At 53.7% G+C, this 22,956-nt stretch overlaps 1 protein-coding gene across 1 annotated transcript; it reads left to right on the top strand.

Moving 5' to 3' along the window:
* The first annotated feature begins 1,087 nt into the window (after nucleotides 1-1,087).
* On the top strand, nucleotides 1,088-20,487 carry ap4m1 (adaptor related protein complex 4 subunit mu 1). Its single transcript, XM_055630849.1, has 15 exons — nucleotides 1,088-1,229; nucleotides 2,237-2,346; nucleotides 3,853-3,959; nucleotides 4,442-4,538; nucleotides 6,732-6,842; nucleotides 7,804-7,884; nucleotides 8,240-8,309; nucleotides 9,041-9,106; nucleotides 9,370-9,423; nucleotides 9,719-9,825; nucleotides 10,541-10,632; nucleotides 11,085-11,132; nucleotides 11,418-11,468; nucleotides 14,226-14,343; nucleotides 19,038-20,487. Exons 1-15 carry the CDS (start codon nucleotides 1,088-1,090, stop codon nucleotides 19,236-19,238), a joined length of 1,455 nt encoding a protein of 484 aa, XP_055486824.1. The 3' UTR covers nucleotides 19,239-20,487.
* Nucleotides 20,488-22,956: the final 2,469 nt, after the last annotated feature.

The raw sequence follows: 22,956 nt of genomic DNA, 5'->3' as shown, positions 1-22,956 counted from the left end.
CGTGTAAAGGGTAGGGGGGCTGGGGTAATGGGGTGGGGATGGGTGTTAAATGGGGGGGGGGCGTCATGGGTGTAATGGGGGGGTGCTGGAATAATGGGGGGGGGCTGGGGTATTATGGGGGGGGGGGCAAACGTATGGGGGTTGTCTGGTGGAGAATGGGGGGCGCTGCGGGTGGTTCTGGGTAAGGCGGTTGGGGTGTTGTTGGGTTGGAAAATGGGGGTGTATGGGAATGGGGGGGGGATGGCGGTAATGGGGTTGGGGGTGTGGGGTAAGGGGGGGGGTTTGGGATATGTAGGGTAATGGGTGTATCATGGAGGGGGGCTGGGTAATGGTGGGGGGCCCCCTCCACCCCAACCCCCCAATGTCCACCTCCCTGGATGTGGTTCCTCTGGCCCCAAAGGGGGTGTAATGTTGCCTCCTAAGCGCTGGAGTCCGCCCCTTGGTAATGTATGTGTCTGCCACCTGGGGTCCCCCCCTTATGTGCCTTGGTGTAATTTGCTAACTTTTTTGGGGTTGTTTGTGACCAGTAAATGTACCCCTCAAAAGTCACGTAATGGGAGGGGGGTATGGGTTATGGGGGGGGATGGGGTTAGTGGATGGTGTGGGGGGGTGGGGTAATGGGGGGGGGGCTGGGGTAATGGGGGGGGGAAGTGGTAATGGGTAATGGGGGGGGGCTGGGGCTGGGGTAATGGGGGGGGCTGGGGTAATGGGTTCGGGGGGGTGGGGTAATGGGGGGGGGCTGTGGGGTAATGGGGGGGGCTGGGTGTAATGGGGGGGGGGGTAATGGGGGGGCTGGGGTAATTGGGAGGGGGCTGGGGTAATGGGGGGTGGGCTGGCTGGGGATAATGGGGGGGGGGAACTGGGGTTACTGGGGGGGTGGGGTATGGGGGGCTAAAATGGGGGGGGGAATGGTGGTAATGGGGGGGGGGCTGGTATAATGGGGGGGGGGGCTGGGTAATGGGGGGGGGTGGGGCTGGGGTAATGGGGGGGGGCTGGGTAATGGGGGGGTGCTGGGGTTAATGGGGGGGGGGCTGGGGTAATGGGGGGGGGCTGGGGTAATGGGGGGGCGCCAGGCGTCGGGGCGGGCATGTGGGTTGACCAGGGGAGCGCGCTGGGGATGGGGATCGGGGGCGCGCCTGCGGAGCGAGCTAGCGGGCGAGCGCGCTGGGGATCGGGGGGGCGCGCACGGGAGCGACGCAGGGAGCGCGATGAGGTCTCGCTGGGTTCAGGTCGGGGAGCGCGTGTGGAGTGAATGCGCGGGTGCTCGGGGACGAGGCGGGGGACGGTTGCCGCGCCATGATGATGTCGCAGGGTTTATCTGTCGTCCCGCGGCGACAACACCTAATCTACAAGGACGGTATCCCCCCCCCCCCCGACAAAGGGCCCGCACCCGGCAAAACAGGCCCCAAAGCCGGGGCTCAGGCCCAGGCCCCGACACTCACTCACTGGGGCGGTGACGGGCAACGGAGAGAGGGATGGGAGAGTGAAAGGTGGGACAGGACGGCAGCAGCAAAGGGGGAGTGGAGGACGGTGGAGATGAGAGGGAGATGTGGGGAGGAAAGGTGGGGGCGTGACTGCAGTAGAGGAGGGGAGGTGGAGAGCAGTGGAATGGGTGGGTAGGTGTGTAAAGCTGTGGGTGTGGGTAATGCTGGGTTGTAACTGTGTGTGTTGTGTGTGTAACGCTGGGGTGTGTGTGTGGGTGGAACTGGGTGTGTAATGCTGGGTGGTTTTGTGTGTAACGCTGGTGTGTTTGTGTAACGCTGGGTGGGTTGTGTTTGTAACGCGGTGTTGTGTTTGTGTAACGCTGGGTGTGTTTGTGTGTAACGCTGGGTGTGTGTGTAACTGGGTGTGTAATGCTGGGTGTGTGTAACGCTGGGTGTGTTTGTGTAACGCTGGGTGTGTGTGTGTTGGGTGTGTGTAACGCTGGGTGGGTGTGTTGTGTGTAACGCTGGTGTGTTTGTGTAACTGGTTGAGTAACGTGGGTTTGTGTGTGTTTGGGTGTGTGTGTGTTGTAACGCTGGGTGTGTGTGTAAACGGGTGTGTAATGCGGGGTTGTTTAGCACGAGCAGGTGTACATAATGCTGTGTGTGTATATGTACAATGCTGGGTGTGTGTGCGCGCATGTGTACATAACGCTGGGTGTGTGTGCACGAGCATGTGTACATAATGCTGTGTGTGTGTGGTGTCGGGGGCGGTGGTTCCCCTTCACCAGTTTTCCGTTGGTTTTCCGGGTGACATTCCTTGACTCCGAGGCCCTCAGTCCGCGGAGAGGAGCAGAAGGATGCGGTGGATATCTTCTACCAGAAGGTGACCGGGTTACCTACAGGCCAGGCTCCTGTGGTCATGGTGAGTAGATGGTGATGTTTCCACCAGTGGGAGAGTCTTGAACCAGAGGACACAGCCTCAGAATAAAAGGACACACCTTTGGAAAGGAGACGAGGGGGAATTTCTTAAGTCAGAGTGCGGTGGATCTGTGGCATTCATTGCCAAGTCAAGGGCGGCACGGTGGTGCAGCGGTAGAGTTGTTGCCTCACGGCACCAGAGACCCGGGTTCAATCCTGACTACGGGTGCTGTCTGTACAGAGTTTGTACGTTCTCCCCATGACTTGCGTGGGTTTTCTCCGGGTGCTCCGGTTTCCTCCCGCACTCCAAACACGACTAGGTTTGCAGGTTTCCGACACTTCCCTACAATTCCTTGACCTCACTATCTCCATCGCAGGTGATAGACTTCTGACCGACATCCACTATAAACCCACTGACTCCCATGTCTATCTGGACTACACTTCTTCCCACCCTGCTTCCTGTAAGGACTCCATCCCCTACTCCCAATTCCTCCGTCTACGCCGCATCTGCTCCCAGGATGAGGCGTTCCACACCAGGGCATCTGAAATGTCCTAATTCTTCAGAGAACGGGGGTTCTCCCTCCACCATAGATGAGGCTCGCACCAGGGTCTCTTCCATACCCCGCAACACTGCTCTCTCTCCCCATCCTCCCACTAGCAACAAGGGCAGAGTCCCCCTAGTCCTCACCTTTCACCCCACCAGCCGTCACATACAACAAGTAATCCTCCGTCAATTTCGCCACCTCCAACGTGACCCTATCACTCGCCACATCTTCCCATCTCCCCCATGTCTGCCTTCCGCAAAGACCGCTCCCTCCGTAACTCCCTTGTCAATACTTCCTTTCCTTCCCGTACCACCCCCTCCCCGGGCACTTTCCGTTGCAACTGCAAGAGATGCAACAGTTGTCCCTTTACCTCACCCCTCGACTCCATTCAAGGACCCAAGCAGTCGTTCCAGGTGTGACAGAGGTTCACGTGCATCTCCTCCAACCTCATCTATTGCATCCGCTGCTCTAGATGTCAGCTGACCTACATCGGTGAGACCGGAGGCTTGGCGATCGTTATGCCGAACACCTCAGCTCAGTCCGCAATAACCAACCTGACCTCCCGGTGGCTCAGCACTTCAACTCCCCCTCCAATTCCCCATCCGACCTCTCTGTCCTGGGTCTCCACCATGGCCAGAGCGAGCAACACTGGAAATTGGAGGAACAGCACTTCATATTCCGCTTGGGGAGTCTGCATCCTGCATCCCACACCGCATCAGTCTGAAGAAGGGTTTTGGCCCGAAACGTTGCCTATTTCCTTCGCTCCATAGATGCTGTTGCACCCACTGAGTTTCTCCAGCATTTTTGTGTACCTGCAAGTTAATTGGCGTCGGTAAAATTGTAAATTATCCCTAGTGACGGGGATCGCTGGCCGGCACGGACTCGGTGGGCTGAAGGGAATGTTTGCGAAGGGAATGTTTGCACTCGCTGTATCTGTACACTAATCGTGCTCTCCCTGTGGGCAGCATCACCAGGGCCTACATTACGTCCACCTGCGACAGAACACCCTCTACTTGGTGGTGACCACCCGTGACAACCCCTCACCATTCACACTCATCCACTTCCTCAGCAGGTAAACCACGCAATGTTGACCCCTGATGTCTCCCACCAGTCTCGGCCCCTGACCTCTCCCACCGGTCTCGGCCCTGACCTCCCCACCAGTCTCGACCCCTGACCTCCCCACCGGTCACGACCCCTGACCTCCCCCACCGGTCTCGACCCCTGACCTCCCCACCGGTCTCGACCCCTGACCTCCCCCACCGGTCTCGACCCCTGACCTCTCCCCACCGGGCTCGACCCCTGACCTCTCCCCACCGAGGGCTCGACCCCTGACCTCTCCCCACCGGGCTCGACCCCTGACCTCCCACTGATCTCTACTCCAACCACCCTCAACGCCCGCTCCCCTGATCCCACCCTTGAACCCCGGTTTCAGGCACTCGGCCCCAGTCACAACCTCCGACCCCCTCTTGATCCTGCCCCCCAGTCCCACTGTATGCTGGGGGGGGGGGGGGGAAGGACGGGGCAGCGTGCTATTAAGCGGCCTTGTGTTTGCAGGTTGGCCGGCCTGATCAAGGACCACTGCGGCAGTCTGAGTGAGAAGACCCTGCGGATGAACTTTGCCCTGGTGTACGAGCTGCTAGACGAGATGTTGGTGAGAGAGCGTGCGCTGGGAACAGAGTGGGATTGATACAGGGCTGGGATTAGTGGGATTGGTACAGGGCTGTGGGAAGAGAGCGGGGCAGTGGGATTGGGAGTCATAGACATAGAGTGATACAGCATGGAAACAGACCTTTAGCCACACCGCCCAACATGTCCCACGTTTGGCCATATCCCTCCAAACCTGTCCAATCTATGTATGGATCTAACTGTTAAACGTTGCGATAGTAACTGCCTCCTCTGACCTCTAGCTCCATACACCCACCATCCCTTGTGTGGAGAAAGTTACCGCACATTGCTATTAAATCTTTACTCCTTCACCTTAAACCTATGTCCTCTGGTCCTCAGTTCACCTACTCTGGGCAAGAAACTCTGCTTTTACCCTCTCATGATTTATTCCTCTCATGATTTTAACAAGAGATATAGATGTTGATGTAGAGAGATATAGAACAAAAGAATGAGAGACATGCAAAAAAGGAACGATGATTTGAACCCCTCCAATCTGGCTTTCGCCCCCTCCATAGCCCAGAAACTGCTCTCCTCAAATTCCTCAACGATCTCCTCACCTCTGCTGACACTGGTTCCCTCAACATCCTCATCCTCCTCGACCTGAGCGCAGCCTTCGATACAGTGAACCATAACATCCTGCTCACCAGACTCAAAGACCTCGGCATTGAAGGTTCTGCACTCAGCTGGCTCCGTTCCTACCTTTCCAACAGATCCCACTTCATCTCTCTCCACAACCACACCTCTGCTACAGCCACAGTCACTCAAGGCGTTCCCCAAGGCTCCGTACTCGGCCCCCTTCTCTTCATCATCTGCATCCTCCCCTTTGGTCAGATACTCCGCCACTTCAACCTGGACTTCCACTGTTACGCCGATGACACCCAGATCTACCTCGGCACCAAATCCCCCCACAACCCCCCCCTCTCCCATATCAACTCCTGTTTGTCAGCTATAAAAACCTGGATGCAACATAACTCCCTCAAACTCAACAGCGATAAAACAGAATTCCTCCTCATAGGCTCCAAAGCCACACGCAGCAAAATCAATAACCCCACTCTCACCATCGACGGCACCACTGTCTCCCCATCTCCCCAGGCCCGCAATCTTGGCGTGATCTTTGATTCCACCCTCTCCCTTGAGCCTCACATCCGCCATGTCATTAAAACCTCCTTCTTTCATCTCCGCAACATCGCCAAACTCAGACCCTCTCTCACACCTCCCGCTGCTGAAAGACTCATCCATGCCTTCATCTCCTCCCGACTGGACTATTGCAACTCACTTCTCCTTGGCATCAGCTCCACCTACATCAACCGACTCCAACTGGTCCAGAACGCAGCCGCCCGACTCATCACCCACACCAAATCCTGGCATCACATCACTCCAGTCCTCTAACAACTTCACTGGCTTCCCATCTCCCACCGGATCACCTACAAAATCCTGATCCTCACCTACAAAGCCCTCCACCATCTGGGCCCCCCCATATCTCACTGACCTCCTCTCCCCCTACCAACCCTCACGGTCCCTCAGATCCACATCAGCCGCCGTCTCCTCTCCATCCACGTCCAACCTCCGCAGTTTTGGGGACAGAGCCTTCTCCAGGGCAGCTCCCAGGCTCTGGAACTCCCTCCCCCAACTGATCTGCAATTCCGTGTCCCTCACCATCTTCCAGTCCTGCCTCAAGACCCATCTATTCACCTCTGCCTATCCTTAGCCCCACGTCCCCCCTCCCTTTTCATCTGTGCTTGAATTGCCTCGTATTGTGTTTTGAATTGAATTCTGTCTTTAATTTGTGTACTAGTCATGTCTACTATTTATTTCATTCCGCTTACATGTGTTTCCTCTACTTGCTAAATTTTTGTAAGGTGTCCTTGAGACTCTTGAAAGGCGCCCATAAATAAAATGTATTATTATTATTATTAAAGGAAACAGGCTATTGTTAGCTATTTACTAGGTGAGAACGAGAAGCTGGTGCAATGTGGGTGAGGGTGGGATGGGGAGAGAGGAAATGCAGGGATTACTTGAAGTTGGACAAATCAATATTCGTACAACTACTCTACTGAAGAAGGGTCTTGACCCGAAACATCACCCATTCCTCCTCTCCAGAGATGCTGCCTGTCCCGCTGAGTTACTCCGGCATTTTGTGTCTGTCTTCTCCACTCATTGTGTGCTTTTTCCTGCCCAGGACTTTGGCTACATTCAGAGCACCTCGACTGACGTGCTAAAGAACTTTATCCAGACCCAGCCTGTCATCTCCAAACCCTTCAGTCTCTTTGAGCTGAGTAACATCGGCCTGGTGAGTACACGCCGACATTCTTCCCCCCCCACCCCACCCCACCCCACCTCTGATCTAGCTTGTTTAGCACAGGGAGATAGAGTGGTGAAGAAAGTGATCGTAGCATTAGGCCATTCGGCCCATCAGGTCTACTCTGCCATTCAATCACAGCTGATCTATCTCTCCCTCCTAACCCCATTCTCCAGCGATACAATGCGATAGAATTTTATTTATCCCCAGGAGGGAAATTAATCTGCCAACATTCATGAAAACACAAAAACACATGAAGCATGAAATTAAAGTGAAGAGTGGAAAGGTATTGGGGATGTGCAAAGATTGGGGGGGGGGGGCGGTCTCAATCTCAGTCTCCGTCTACCCCACGACAGAAGGGTGAGGAGTTCCAGGTGATAGCCACAGTTTGAGCCACAGGGAAGAAGGATGTCCTGCATCTGCCTTTTCTCCATAACCTCTGGCACCCGCAACCAATCAAGAATAGACAACAGGTGCAGGCCCTTCGAGCCAGCACCGCCATTCAATGTGATCATGGCTGATCATCCCCAATCCCCAATCCGTACCCCGTTCCTGCCTTCTCCCCATATCCCCTGACTCCGCTATATTTAAGAGCCCTATCTAGCTCTCTCTTGAAAGTATCCAGAGAACCTGCCTCCACCGCCCTCTGAGGCAGAGAATTCCACAGACTCACCACTCTTTGTGAGAAAAAGTGTTTCCTCGTCTCCGTTCTAAATGGCTTACTCCTTATTTTTAAACTGTGGTGCCTGGTTCTGGACTCCCCCCAACATCAGGAACATGTTTCCTGCCTCTAGCGTGTCCAAACCCTTAACAATCTATCTATCTCTGCCATAAAAATATCCACTGGGAGTGGGTGTGGGGGTGTGGGCGGTGGGAGAGGGTAGTGTGGGCGGTGAGGTGGGGGAATGTAGTGTGAGTGGCCGTGGGTTGAGTGTCGGTCACTGTGTTACAGTTTGGAGCGGACACACAGCAGAGCAAGGTGGCCCCTGGACACGCTGCCAGCAGACCCGTCGTGGGAGGCAATTGTACACAGGTCAGAGGAGGGGGGAGAGGGGAAGGCACACAGGGAGAGGGGGGATGGAGGGAGGAGGGGGGGGAATGGATGGAGGAGGGGAGGGACGGGGAGGGACAGGGAAGTAGGGGGGGTGAGGAGTGACGGGGAGAGCGAGCGGAGTTGGACGGGTGGGGAGTGAGGTAGTACTGAGGGTCGAGTAGGGGATGGGGGAGTGAAGGTGGAGGGACGGGTAGGGGAGGGAGGGAGGGGGGGGGGGAATGATGGGGTGGGTTAGAGGGTATACAGCGGGTGGGTGTGGACGGCTCCCTCGATCACGGGGACAGGTTGAATGACTGCACTTTCCCCTCCTCCCTCGCTCCTGCCCCCCCCCCCCCCCAGGGTTTCAAAAACAGAGATCTTCGTCGACGTGATAGAGCGGCTGACAGTGGTGATCGCAGCCAACGTGAGTGAGTCCGGAATATTCCTCCCCCCACTCCCCCTCTCCTTCCATCCCCCCTCTCCTTCCATCCCCCTCTCCTTCCATCCCCCTCTCCTTCCATCCCCTCTCTCCTTCCATCCCCCTCTCCCTTCCCTCCCCTCTCCTCCTTCCATCCCCCTCTCCTTTCCATCCCCATCTCCTTCCATCCCCCTCTCCTTCCATCCCCCTCTCCTTCCATCCCATCTCTCTCCTTCCATCCCCCCTCTCCTTCCATCCCCCTCCTCCTATCCCCTCCCCCTCTCCTCCCCTCCCCCTCTCCTTCCATCCCCCTCTCCTTCCGGGGTTGGTCCCATCTCCTTCCATCCCCCTCTCCTCCCCTCCCTCTCTCCTCCCCTCCCTCTCTCCTCCCCTCCCCCTCTCCTCCCCTCCCCTCTCTCCTCCCTCCCCCTCTCCTCCCATCCCCCTCTCTCCCCTCCCCCCTCACATCTCTCTCTGTCTCTACTGTGTGAGCAGGGCTGGTGTGTGGGGCAGAGGGAGGGTGAGGGTAGGAGTGGGTGGAGGGGTTAGGGACTAGTTAGTGGGTGGGGGACTGGGTGGGTAGTGAGGGGGTGCTGTCACTGTGTGTGTGTGTGTGTGTGGGCGCAGGGTGGGATGTTGAATGCTGAGCATGAAGGGGCTGGTGTGGGGTGACGGAGGGGGTGGGTGAGGGGGTGTGGGTGTAGTGAGCGGGTGCTGACACTGTGTGTGTGTGCAGGGGTGGGCTGCTGAAGGCTGACGTTCAAGGTCTGGTGCGGCTCAAGTGCTTCCTGCCCGGCACTACTGGTGAGTGGGGGAGGAAGGGGTGGGGGTGAACCCGTCTCTGTCCCCCAACACGTCCCAGTCCCGGCCCCTGCCCTGGGCACCGTGCACGGGGATCAAGTGCTATTCCCATAGCCGCCTGTCCCATCCCGTCCCGTGCCCCTCCCCCGGGTGTGTGTGTGGTATTCCGTCTCGTCCCCCCCCCCCCCCCCCCCCCCGCCTGTGCCGCAGTGTGGGTGGGAATCACCCCTGTGCCCGTCACTAACCCACTCCGTCGCCCCTTCCAGAAATCCGCATTGGTCTGAATGAGGAGTTCAGTGTGGGCAAAGCGGAGATACGAGGTGAGTGGCCACAGATGCCAGCTGGTAAGGGGCACGGTGCAGGGGTGGGGGTGGGTGAGGGGCACGGTGCCAGGGGGGGGGTGGGTGAGGGTGAGTGAGGGGGCATGGTGCCGGGTGGGGTGTGGGTGAGGGGCACAGTGTGGGGGTGGGTGAGGGGCACGGTGCAGGGGGGGTGGGTGAGGGGCAACGGTGCAGGGGGTGGGGGGGGGGTGGGGCGGGCAACGGTGCAAGGGGGGGGGGTGGGTGAGGGGCATGGTGCAGGGGGTGGGCACTAACTGCCCCCGTGTGGTTCCAGGCTACGGGACGGCGGTGCGAGTGGACGAGTGCAGCTTCCACCAGTCGGTGAAGCTGGAGGAGTTTGAGAGCAGCCGCATCCTGAGAGTGGTTCCGCCACAGGGAGAGGTACACTGCATTCCCCCCCCCCCCCCCCCCCCCCCCCACCCCCCCCCCCCCCCCCCCCAAGACCACCCACAAGAAGGGCCTGTCCCGCTCTGTGTTCTAGCACATACAGGTGGGTGCTGAAGGGCCTGTGCTGTACTGCTCGGTATTCTTCACAAGTTATAGGAGTAGAATCAGGCCATTCGTCCCATCTAGTCAGTTATTAAAGATGGGATAGCAGCACAAGTGGTGAATTCATTGGACAAAGTCAGCATGGATTTACGAGAGGTAAATCATGTCTGATGAATCTTATAGAATTTTTCGAGGATGTAACTAGTAGAGTGGATAGGGGAGAACCAGTGGATGTGTTATATCTGGACTTTCAGAAGGCTTTCGACAAGGTCCTACATAAGAGATTAGGATACAAATTTAAAGCACACGGTATTGGGGGTTCAGTATTGATGTGGATAGAGAACTGTCTGGCAGACAGGAAGTAAAGAGTAGGAGTAAACTGGTACTTTTAATAATGGCAGGCAGTGGCCAGCGGGGTACCGCAAGGCTCAGTGCTGGGACCCCAGCTATTTACAATATCTTTGGACGAGGGAATTGAATGCAACATCTCCAAGTTTGCGGATGACACGAAGCTGGGGGGACAGTGTTAGCTGTGAGGAGGACCAGTACCTACATGTGGGCCGAAGGGCCAGTCCAGTGCTGTATTCATCACTCTGTGCTTCTGTAGATGACGCTGATGCAGTACCAGCTATCGGACGATCTTCCTGCCGCCCTGCCATTCAGACTCTTCCCCACCGTCGACAAGGACCCAGACGGCAGGTGAGAGACCCCCCCCGTCATGGTACCTGTCTCTTCCCCCCTCCCCCTCCCCTCCCCTCCCCTCTTCCCCCCCCCCTCCCTTCTCCCCCCTCCCCGTCTCTTCCCCCCCCCGTCCTCTCCCCCCCTCCCGTCTCTCCCCCCTCCCGTCTCTCCCCCCCCCGTCTCTCCTCCCCCCCCCCCTCTCTCTCCCCCCCCCCCTCTCCCCTCCCCCCCCCTCTCCCCCCCCCGTCTCTCCCCCCCCCCTCCCTCTCTCCCCCCCTCTCCCTCTCTGTCTGTCTGTCTCTCCCCTTCTCTCTCTATCTCTCTCCCCCTCTGTCTTTTTCTCACATACTCTCTCCCTTCCATTCCACCTCTTTCTCTCTCCCTCCCCCTCCCTCCCCCCTTCCCTCTCTCCCCCCCCTTCCGTCTCTCCCCCCCGCTCACCTCTCACCTCTCTCTCCCCCCCTCACCAGGCGCCTGACTGTGAACCTCAAGCTACGCTGTGACCTGCCCCCCAGGAGGTGAGTACACGTCTCTCTCTACCCCTCTCCCCCCCCCCTCTCCCCCGTCTCTCTCTCTCGCCCCCCCCGTCTCTCTCTCTCCCCCGTCTCTCTCTCCCCCCGTCTCTCTCTCTCTCTCTTTCCCCGTCTCTCTCTCTCTCTCTCTCTTCCCCCGTCTCTCTCTCTCTCTCTCTCTCCCCCCCGTCTCTCTCTCTCTCTCCCTCCCCCCCCTCCCCCTTCTTCCACCGTGGGGGGTGTTTAGTGCTGGCCCATTGTCACTAATGCCTCCTCTCTCTGTGTCTTCAGCCAGGGTGTCAACATCAGCGTTCATCTCCCGGTGCCCAAGGGCACTGCCAGGTGAGAGAGACCCTGTCCCCTCTACCCTCGTGCCTACCGCTCCTTGGGTAACGTGCCCCATGTCCTCTGCCCATAGAGCAAGGATCACTCCCCTGCCCACTCCAGCGTGAGAACATGCCCTGTGCCCACAGTTTACTGCCCTGTGTCTCCTTGGGTAACGTGCCCTGTGTCCCTGTGCCCACAGCAGCCCACAGCCCACCTCACCACCCTCCCCTGTGTGTGATCGTGCCCTGCGCCCACTGCTGTCCGCACCGCCCCTCTCCTTGGGTAACGTGCCCCGTCTCCGGCAGTGAGAGACAAGATGCCGGAGTAACAGCGGGGACAGGCAGCATCTCTGGAGAGAAGCAATGGGTGACGTATATTGTGCCGAGACCGTGCTTCAGGCAGAAACATCGCCCCTTCCTTCTCTCCGGAGATGCTGCCTGTCCCGCTGAGTTACGACAGCATTTTCAGGCGATCTACCCCACCCTCTCCTCAGTGAGAGCCTGTCCTGTGCCCACCGCTCACTACGGGTAACTCTGCCCGCTGCCACCCGCTGCTCTCCGCACCGCCCGCTCCTCGGGACGTGGCCAGTTCTCACCCCAACGTGGAACGACAGATCCACCGCCATCTCCCGTGTGCCAAAGACCAGCCCGTGCGGGTATGGCTCCCTGTAAATTGTCCCTCGTGTGTCGTGAGTGGATGGGGAACTGGGATGATGCAGTACTGGTGTGAGAGGATGGTGGATTGTCAGCGTGGACTCTATCGGCCGAAGGCTGCCTCATACGTACAACAACACCACAGTGAAGTCCTTACTTGCAGCAGCACAACACATCCATAAATGCACACAGATACGATATTGTTTTGTTATTCTTTTGTTCCTGTGTGTTCCTCCCATACTCCAAAGACGTGCAGCTTTGTAGGTTACTTGACTTCCCTAAAGATTGTAACTTGTCCCTGGTGTGTAGCATAGTGCTAGTGTACTGGATGATCGCTGGTTGGCACAGACTCGGTGGGCCGAAGGGCCTGTTGCCGTGCTGGAATGATAATCAAGTCTTCCACAGTGTGCAGATAAAGGGATTAACATTGAGTGCAAGTCCAGTGACATCTGATTAAAGATCGTCAGAGGGTCTCCAATGAGGTAGATGGTAGCTCAGGACCGCTCTCTAGTTGGTGAGAGGATGGTTCAGTTGCCTGATAACAGCTGGGAAGAAACTGTCCCTGAATCTGGAGGTGTGCGTTGGTTTTCACACTTCTGTACCTCTTGCCCGATGGGAGAGGGGAGAAGCTGTTGGCCTTGCCGAGGCAGCGTGAAGTATAGATAGTCAATGTTTAGACACACAGCATGGAAACAGGCCCTTACTCACACCAAGCCCGCGCCGACCAGCGATCACCCCCCCACATACACGAGCACTATCCTACACACTAGCGACAATTGACATTTTTTATCAAAGCCAATTAACCTACAAACCTGTGCGACTTGGATGTGTAGGGGAAATCGAACACCCGGAGAAACCCACGCAGGTCACGGGGAGAACGTACAAACCTTGTACAGACAGCACCCGTAGTCGGGATGGAACCCGCTGTGAGGCAGCAACTCTACCGCTGCGCCACCGTGCTGTTCAATGGAAGGGTGGATGGTTTGCGTGACGGTCTGGGCTGTGTCCAAACTGGTTTAAAGATCAGTCCCACCTTGTGGTGTAGAAGATAGACACAAAATGCTGCAGTAACTCAGCGGGACAGGCGGCATCTCTGGATAGAAGGAATGGGTGACGTTTCGAGTCGAGACCCTTCATCAGACTGAAATGTTATCCTTCTGTCTGTCCTGCTGAGTCACTCCAGTACTTTGTGCCTATCTTCGATGTAAACCAGTATTCCTTCCTACATCAACTTGTAGTGTGCTCTCTCAGTGACTGACCGCAACATATTACTAACCCCGTCCTGCGTTATTACTAACCCCGTCCTGCGTTATTACTAACCCCACCCTGTGTTATTACTAACCCCGTCCTGCGTTATTACTAACCCCACCCTGTGTTATTACTAACCACGTCCTGCGTTATTACTAACCCCAACCTGCGTTATTACCAACCCCGGCCTGCGTTATTACTAACCCCAGCCTGTTATTACTAACCCCAGCCTGTGTTATTACTAACCACGTCCTGCGTTATTACTAACCCCAGCCTGCGTTATTACCAACCCCGGCCTGCGTTATTACTACCCCTGTCCTCTGTCGCGAGCCTGTATTATTACTAACCCCAGACTGTGTTATTACTAACCCTGTCCTCTGTCGGCAGCCTGCGTTATTACTAACCCCAGCCTGTGTTATTACTAACCCTGTCCTCTGTCGGTCAGCACTGTGTTATTACTGACCCCGGCCTGTGTTATTACTGACCCCGGCCTGCGTTATTACTAACCCCAGCCTGCGTTATTACTAACCCCAGCCTGCGTTATTACTAACCCCAGACTGCGTTATTACTAACCCTGTCCTCTGTCGGCAGCCTGCGTTATTACTAACCCCAGCCTGTGTTATTACTGACCCCGGCCTGCGTTATTACTAACCCCAGCCTGTGTTATTACTAACCCTGTCCTCTGTCGGCAGCCTGTGTTATTACTGACCCCAGCCTGTGTTATTACTAACCCTTGCCTGTGTTATTACTAACCCCAGCCTGCGTTGTTACTAACCCTGTCCTCTGTCGGCAGCCTGCGTTATTACTAACCCCAGCCTGCGTTATTACTAACCCAGCCTGTGTTATTACTATCCCTGTCCTCTGTCGGCAGCCTGTGGCAGGAGTTGAGCAGCCCGGAGCAGCGTGCCGAGCTGGTTGCTGACACCCGGTCAGTGCGTTGGCACATCCCCATCTTCCCTGGAGGCTCACAGTTGACCGCCCGCTTCAAGGTGAGGGGGAGAGAGGTGGGGAGGGGAGGGCGGGCAAGGGGTGGGCACCAGGTGAACACACAGGTGCAGCAGCACACGACCAGGACCAGGCCCTTTAGCCCACAGTGTCTGTACGGAACATGATACCCAGTTACATGATCTCCTCTGCCTGCACGTGATCCATAGCCATCCACTACCTGCTTATCCATGACTATAAGCCACTTAAACACCACATATCACCTCTTAAACACTACTAAGAGCCTCAGAAATCCAGTAAATGTCACAGAACACCACTTAATGCCACTAGCAGGCTAGCACCACTTAACACCAGTAATAATACATTTTATTTACGGGTGCCTTTCAGGATTCTCAAGGACACTTTACAGATTAAAACAAGCAAATTACAAACATATAAACAAATGAAACAATATTGAAGTAGTGGGGACATCAACAATACAAAGAGAGATAGAGCAGCAGCAGCTAATCACGCCAGCGTCCACTCTCACTATGGGCAGCCATCTTGGAAACACAACAATCAAAACACATTTTAACATGAACATCCACCACAGTGACTCCAACACACTCCCCACTGTGATGGAAGGCGAAATAAAGTTCAAGTCCTTCCCCTAGCTCTTCCTTGGTCGTGGGCCTCGACCCCCCCTTTGACGGGACGATCTTGACTCCCGTAGCCGGTGGCGTTTGGGCCCTCCACGTCGCAGCGATCAGCTCCCACATCGGGGGGATGTCGGCTCCCACGTGCCGGGCGATCGAAAGAGGCATTAATAGCCTCTTTAAAAAGCCACTAAACACGTATATCACTTAAACGCCTCTGAAAGCTTCTTAAACGCCACTGACCACCAAAAACCTCTTAAATGTCCTAAAAAACCCATCACTTGTAAAAGCCTCAACACCACTAAAAGTCTCAACTGATGCCACTTGTGCAAGCCTCATGAAGACTAAACATCACATCAAAGCATTTTAAACACCAGTAAAACCCTCTCAAAGGCCATGAAACACCACGTGTAAAAGCCAATTGTACATCGCCCTCCATAATATTTGGGACAAAGACCCATTATTTATTTATTTGCCTCTGCTCCACAATTTGAGATTTGTAATAGAAAAAAATCACATGTGGTTAAAGTGCACGTTGTCCGATTTTAATAAAGGCCATTTTTATACATTTTGGTTTCACCGTGTAGAATTTACAGCAGTGTTTATACATAGTTCCCCATTTCAGGGCACCATAATGTTTGGGACACAGCAATGTCATGTGAATGAAAGTAGTCATGTTTAGTATTTTGTTGCATATCCTTTGCATGCAATGACTGCTTGAAGTCTGCGATTCATGGACATCACCAGTTGCTGGGTGTCTTCTCTGGTGATGCTCTGCCAGGCCTGTATTGCAGCCATCTTTAGCTTATGCTTGTTTTGGGGGCTAGTTCCCTTCAGTTTTCTCTTCAGTATATAAAAGGCACGCTCAATTGGATTCAGATCGGGCGATTGACTTGGCCACTCAAGAATTGACCATTTTTTAGCTTTGAAAAACTCTTTTGTTGCTTTAGCAGTATGTTTGGGATCATTGTCTTGCTGTAGAATGAACCGCCGGTCAATGAATTTTGAGGCATTTGTTTGAACATGAGCAGATAGGATGTGTCTATACACTTCAGAATTAATTATGCTACTACCATCAGCAGTTGTATCATGAGTGAGCCAGTACCTTCATTGACAAATCCACACCTGACTCCTGAAGAGTGTTTCTGAGCTGTCGGACAGGTGTTTGGGGATTTGTTTTAATTATAGAGAGAATTCTTCTGTCATCAGCTGTGGAGGTCTTCCTTGGCCTGCCAGTCCCTTTGCAATTAGTAAGCTCACCAGTGCTCTCTTTCTTCTTAATGATGTTCCAAACAGTTGATTTTGGTAAGCCCAAGGTTTGGCTGATGTCTCTAACAGTTGTATTCTTGTTTCTCAGTCTCATAATGGTTTCTTTAACTTTCATTGGCTCAACTTTGGTCCTCATGTTGATAAACAGCAATAAAAGTTTCCAAAGGTGATGGAAAGACTGGAGGAAAGACTAGGTGCTGAGAGCTCTCTTATACCTGCATTAAGGAGGCAATTAAACACACCTGAGCAGTTACAAACGCTCATGAAGCCATGTGTCCCAAACATTATGGTGCCCTGAAATAGGGGGGGACTATGTATAAACACAGCTGTAATTTCTACATGGTGAAACCAAAATGTATAAAATTTGCTTTTTATTAAAATCTGACAATGTGCACTTTAACCACATGTGATTTTTTTCTATTACAAATCTCAAATTGTGGTGTACAGAGGCAAATAAATAAATGATGGGTCTTTGTCCCAAACATTATGGAGGGCACTATGGTGTATCTGATCTTATTGGATCACATGCATAGAACATTGAAAAGTACAGCACAGGAACAGGCCCTTCAGCCCACAAGGTCCTTGCCGAACATGATGCCAAGATAAACTAATCCCTGCTGCCTGCACGAGATCCATATCCCTCCATTCCCTGTATATCCATGTGCCTGTCCAAAAGCCTCTTAAACGCCACTATTGTACCTGCCTCTACACTACCCCTGACAACACGTTCCAGGCAGCTACCAGCCTCTGTGTAAACAAAACTTGCCCCGCACATCTCCTTTAAACTTTGCCCCTCTCACCTTAAAGCTACGCCCTCTAGTCTTTGATATTTCCATCCTGAGAAAATGCTTCTGACTGTCTACCCTATCTGTGCCTCTTATAATGTTATAAACATTCAACCGGCCTCCCCTCAACCTCCACGGCTCCAGAAAAAAACAATCCTAATTTGTCCAACCATTCCTTGTAGCTATAACTCTCTAACCCCAGCAACATCCTGATAAAGATAGACACAAAACGCTGGAGTAACTCAGCGGGACAGGCAGCATCTCTGGAGAGAAGCAATGGGTGACTTTTTGGGTCGAGACCCTTCTTCAGACTGAGAGTCAGGGGAGAGGGAGATATATAGACAAGGAAGTGTAAGGTGTGTAAACAGGGCAAAGGGAACGGAGATCAAGACAAATGTGAAATAGATCGTTGTTAGCTGGGAGAAGTTAACAACAAAGCAAATGGATAAAATGTAGTCGAAGACAGTAAGACTGGTGGGAGAATGGGAAGAGGAGGGGATGGAGAGAGAGGGAAAGCAAGGGTTACTTGAAGTTAGAGAAGTCAATGTTCATACCACTGGGGTGTAAGCTGCCCAAGGTGCTGTTCCTTCAATATGCGCTGGGCCTCACTCTGACAATGGAAGAGGCCCAGGACAGAAGGGTCAGATTAGGAATGGGAGGGGAGTTAAATTGTTTTAACAGAAGATTCAGTCGGCTTTAACGAAAGATACAAAATCTGTAGAAGGTTCCCGACCCGAAACGTCACCTGTCCATGTTCCCCATAGATGCTGCGTGACCCGCTGAATTACTCCAGCACTATGTGTTTTGATTTGAAGATACAAAGTGCTGGGGTAACTCTGTGGGTCAGGCTGCATAAAAGATAGGCACTGTACAAACTCCGTACAGACAGCACCCGTAGTCAGGATCGAACCCGTGTCTGTGGCGCTGTGAGGCAGCAACTCTACTGTTGCACCAGCAATGCTGGAATCTTGAACAAAACAAAGTGGGGGTGGGTGTGGGTATGAGTGGGCGTGTGCGGGATTGTGTGGTGACGTGTGTGCTTGTCCGTGTGCACGGTGACGCGTGTGCAGTCACATGTGTGCGTACCGCGAGTCGTGTGCGTGCGGTGACGTGTGCAATCACGTGGTGTGCGTGTGTAGGTGTGAGTGCATGTGCGTTTCGTGTGTGCTGGGCAGTAACGGTACTGCTTTGCTTTGTCCCGTGCAGCTGGAGGTGCCGTGTGTGTGGTGACGTCACGTGTGTGTGTGTGTGCATGTGGTGTAGGTGTTAGTGCATGTGCGAGCGTGCGTGCGTGGTGGGCAGTAACGGTGCTGCTTTGCTTTGTCCCGTGCAGCTGGAGGTGCCATGTGTGTGTGGTGTGGGTGTGAGTGCATGTGCGTGTGTGCCGGGCAGTAACGGTGCTGCTTTGCTTTGTCCCGTGCAGCTGGAGGTGCCGCGTGTGTGGTGTAGGTGTGAGTGCATGTGCGTGCGTGTGTGCCGGGCAGTAACGGTGCTGCTTTGCTTTGGCCCGTGCAGCTGGGGGTGCCGTGTGTGTGGTGACGTCACGTGTGTGTGTGTGCATGTGGTGTAGGTGTTAGTGCATGTGCGTGCGTGTGTGCTGGGCAGTAACGGTGCTGCTTTGCTTTGTCCCATGCAGCTGGAGGTGCCGCTTGTGTGTGGTGTAGGTGTGAGTGCATGTGCGTGCGTGTGTTGCGGGCAGTAACGGTGCTGCTTTGCTTTGTCCCGTGCAGCTGGAGGTGCCGCGTGTGTGGTGTGGTGTCTGTGTGAGTGCATGTGCGTGCGTGTGTGCTGGGCAGTAACGGTGCTGCTTTGCTTTGTCCCGTGCAGCTGGAGGTACCGCGTGTGTATGGTGACTGTGTGTGTGTGTGTGTGGTGTCGTAGGTGTGAGTGTGTGTGGTGACATGTGTGAGCGTGTGTGTGTGCCGGGCAGTAACGGTGCTGCTTTGCTTTGTCCCGTGCAGCTGGAGGTGCCGCTTGTGTGTGGTGTAGGTGAGTGCATGTGCGTGCGTGCCGGGCAGTAACGGTGCTGCTTTGCTTTGTCCCGTGCAGCTGGAGGTGGCGGATCTGAGTGCTGCGTCACTGTTGGAGCTGGGCCCAGCCTGCATGCAGTTCGAGCTGCCCATGACCACCTGCTCGGGGCTGCAGGTGCGGTTCCTGCGCCTCTCCTCTGCGCATCCTGCACCCCTACAGCCACCGCACCGCTGGGTGCGATACGTCACGCACAGCGACTCCTACCTCATCCGCATCTGATCCCACCGGACAGCCGGGACGCTGCGCTGGCCCTGGGAGCGTCCGAGACCTGGTGCCCGCCACAGTGAGACCACGACAAATATCTAAAATCATCAGAGGAATTGATCGGGGAGATGCACAGAATCTCTTGCCCAGAGCAGGGGAATCGAGGGCCAGGTGACACAGGTTCAAGGTGAAGGGGAAAAGATTTAATAAGAATCTGAGGGATAACTTTTTCACACGAAGTGTGGTGGGTGTATGGAACAAGCTGCCGGCCAGAGGGCGACTCTATGATAACACACAGCGGGTAGAACCGCTGCCTCCATTTGCCGCCAGCCTGCCTCGCACCGCCAACAAGCTCGGACACAAAGTGCTGGAGTATTGTGTAGGAAAGAACTGCAGATGCTGGTCCATACCAAAGATAGACACAAAACGCTGGAGTAACTCAAGACAGGAAGCATCTCTGGAAAGAAGGAACGGGCGACGTATCAGGTTGAGACCCTTCTTCAGACTGAGAGTCAGGGGAAGGGGCGACACAGAGATAAGGAAGGGTAGGGTGTGAAAACGAGACATCAAAAGAGATGGAGCTCAAGGAAAATGTAGATTGTTATTGTTATCTAGGGGAAGAACAAAGCCAACATAAAAATTCAATCGGGGGGAGTGTCAGGCTGGTCGGAGAACTGGGGGAGGGGTGGAGAGAGGAAACGCAAGGGTTACTTGGTGAAGTCAATGTTCATAGCGAGGAACATTAACTACTAACTTCAAGTAACTTGCTTTCCCCCTCTCTCCATCCCTCCCCGTTCCCAGATCTCCAACCAGTCTGACTGTTTCCCTGATTAGTTTATCTCGGTTTTGTTCTCACATTCCCCGAGCTAACAAATCTATATTCTCCTTGAGCTGCTTCTCTTTTCATGTCTCGTTTACTGAAGTCAATTAACCTGTACGTCTTTGGAGCGTGGGGTGAAAACTGAGCACCCGGAGAAAATCCACGCAGGTCACGGGGAGCAGGTACAAACTGCGTACAGACAGCACCCGTGGTCAGGATGGAGCCTGGGTCTGTGGCGCTGTGACCCGGGCAGCAACTCTACCGCTGCTCCACCGTGCGGCTCTGTCGGAACAAGCTGCCCGAGTCGCTCAGTCAGAGATAGATGACCCTTTCTACAGCCACATAGAGCCGCCCTGGTGAGATCTTGAAACAGAGGATTCCATCAACATTGTTCTCAGAACCAATGTACAATTAATGTAAATAAAAGTCTTTAAGTTAAAAACAGCGTGTGTACAATGACTGGTTATAGAAACATAGACATAGAAACATAGAAAGTAGGTGCGAGAGTAGACCACCAGGTCCGTCGAGCCCGCACCGCCATTCGCTCATGGCTGAACACTAAACAGACACACTTACCCACAAACAGTAGACACAAGACACAGAACACAAGACACTACCCTCCCCTTTATACCGCTATCACCCCTCTCCACCCCAAGAACCTCGTGATCTCCTGGGGGAGGCAAAAAACCGGATAAAAACCCAGGTCCAATTCGGGAAAAAAATCCGGGAAATTCCTCTCCGACCCCAATCCAGGCGATCGACACTTGTCCAGGAGATCACTCAGGTCTTACTATACTAGCCATACCTAGGTCCATATCCCTGCCCTCTCCCCGTAGCCCCTTATCCCCTTGGCAGCTAAAAAACCATCTATTTTAGTCTTAAATATATTTAAAGTTTCTGCTTCCACTGCTCCCTGGGGCAGTGAATTCCATAAATTAACCACCCTCTGGGTGAAGAAGTTCTTCCTCATCTCAGTTTTAAAAGAGCCCCCCCTTATTCTGCAACTATGTCCCCTAGTTCTAGTCTCCCCGATCATCGGGAACATCCTCGGTGCATCCACCCGATCAAGGCCCCTCACGATCTTATATGTTTCAATGAGACCGCCTCTCATTCTTCTAAACTCCAAAGAGTAGAGTTCCAGCCTACTTAACCTTTCCTCATATGTCAATCCCCTCATTGCAGGAATTAATCTTGTAAACCTTCGCTGCACTGCCTCCAGGGCTAGTACATCCTTTCTTAAGTATGGACCCCAGAACTGTACACAGTATTCCAAATGTGGTCTCACTAATACTGTGTACAGCTGCAGCAAGACCTCCGTGTTTTTATACTCAATCCCCCTAGCAATAAAGGCCAAAACTCCATTGGCCTTCCTGATTGCTTGCTGCACCTGCATACTAACTTTCAGTGATTCATGTACTAATACCCCTAGATCCCTTTGCGTTGCATTACAACGCAGCTCCTCCTCATTTAGAAAATAACTTGCCCTATCATTTTTTTTCCCAAAGTGAATGACTTCACATTTATTAGTATTAAATTTCATCTGCCAAGTTGTTGCCCACTCACCTAGCTTATCTATATCCTTTTGCAGACTCTTCCTATCCTCCTCATCCCCTACTTTTCCTCCCATTTTTGTATCGTCCGCAAATTTTGATATATTACACTTGGTTCCCTCCTCCAAATCATTTATATAAATTGTGAACAACTGGGGTCCCAGCACCGACCCTTGCGGAACCCAATGGTTCTTTTTGATCACGTACCAAAGTTCAGTGGAATTATTTTTTCGCACAACAGATCAGTAAGATTATTACGGTACCCAAGTACACTCCTCGATTAAAACACACAATGTACAGGAACAGCCCACTGAGTTGGGCAGCTTACAACCCAGCGGTATGAATATTGAAGATAGATACAAAGTGCTGGAGTAACTCAGCGGGACAGGCAGCATCTCCGGAGAGAAGGAATGGGTGATATTTCAGATCGAGACCCTGCGAGAATATTGATTTCTCTAACTTCAAGTAACCCTTGCTTTACCTCTCCGTCCCTCCCTCCGACTAGTTTCACTGTCCTGATTAATTTGTGTAGCAGGAACTGTCTCCTCCCATCCCTCAGGCTCCTCCTTTTTCCTTTCTTCTCTTCCCCCCCCCCCCCCCCCCATCATCAGTCTGAAGAAGAGTTTTGGCCCGACTGTTGCCTATTTCCTTCGCTCCATAGATGCTGCTGCATCCGCTGAGTTTCTCCAGCATTTTTGTGTATCTAGGAAACTGCAGATGCTGGTTTACACCAAAGATAGACAGAGTGCTGGGGTAACTCAAGAGGACAGGCAGCATCTCTGGAGAGAAGGAATGGGTGATATTTCAGATCGAGAGGGAGAGAGGGGACTCAGTCATAGTGATACAGCATGAAAACAGGCCCTTCGGCTCAACTTGCCCACACCGGACATGTCCCATCTACATTAGTCCCATTTGCTTGTGTTTGGCCCATGTCCCTCTAAACGTGTCCTATCCCAGTCCAATCTGTCTATGTCTTTTAAATGCTGTTACAGTACCTGCCTCAACTACCTCCTCTGGCAGCTTGTTCCACACACCCATCTCCCTGCGTCATTCACCCTATCTTTTTGTGCACCTCTATAAGAGTCATAGAGTGATAGAGCATGGAAACAGGCCCTTCAGCCCAACTTGCCCACACTGGCCAACATGTCTTAGCTACACTGGTCCTACCTGCCTGCATTTGGCCCATATCCCTCCATACCTGCGTTATCCATATATCATCACTCTCCCCTCATCCTCCTGCGTTCCAAGGAACAAAGTCCAAGCCTGTTCAAACTTTCCCTCTAGCTCAGGGCCTCGAGTCGTGGCAGCATCCCTGTAAATGTTTAAATTAGCGGCATCCTTCCTGTAGCTGTGGCTGGATGGC

This window comes from Leucoraja erinacea, unplaced genomic scaffold (genome assembly GCF_028641065.1).
Source record: "Leucoraja erinacea ecotype New England unplaced genomic scaffold, Leri_hhj_1 Leri_54S, whole genome shotgun sequence".
NCBI classification, from domain to species: Eukaryota; Metazoa; Chordata; class Chondrichthyes; order Rajiformes; family Rajidae; genus Leucoraja; species Leucoraja erinaceus.
The sequence above is the reverse complement of the archived record's forward strand: the minus strand, read 5'-3'. Positions and strand labels throughout refer to the sequence as shown.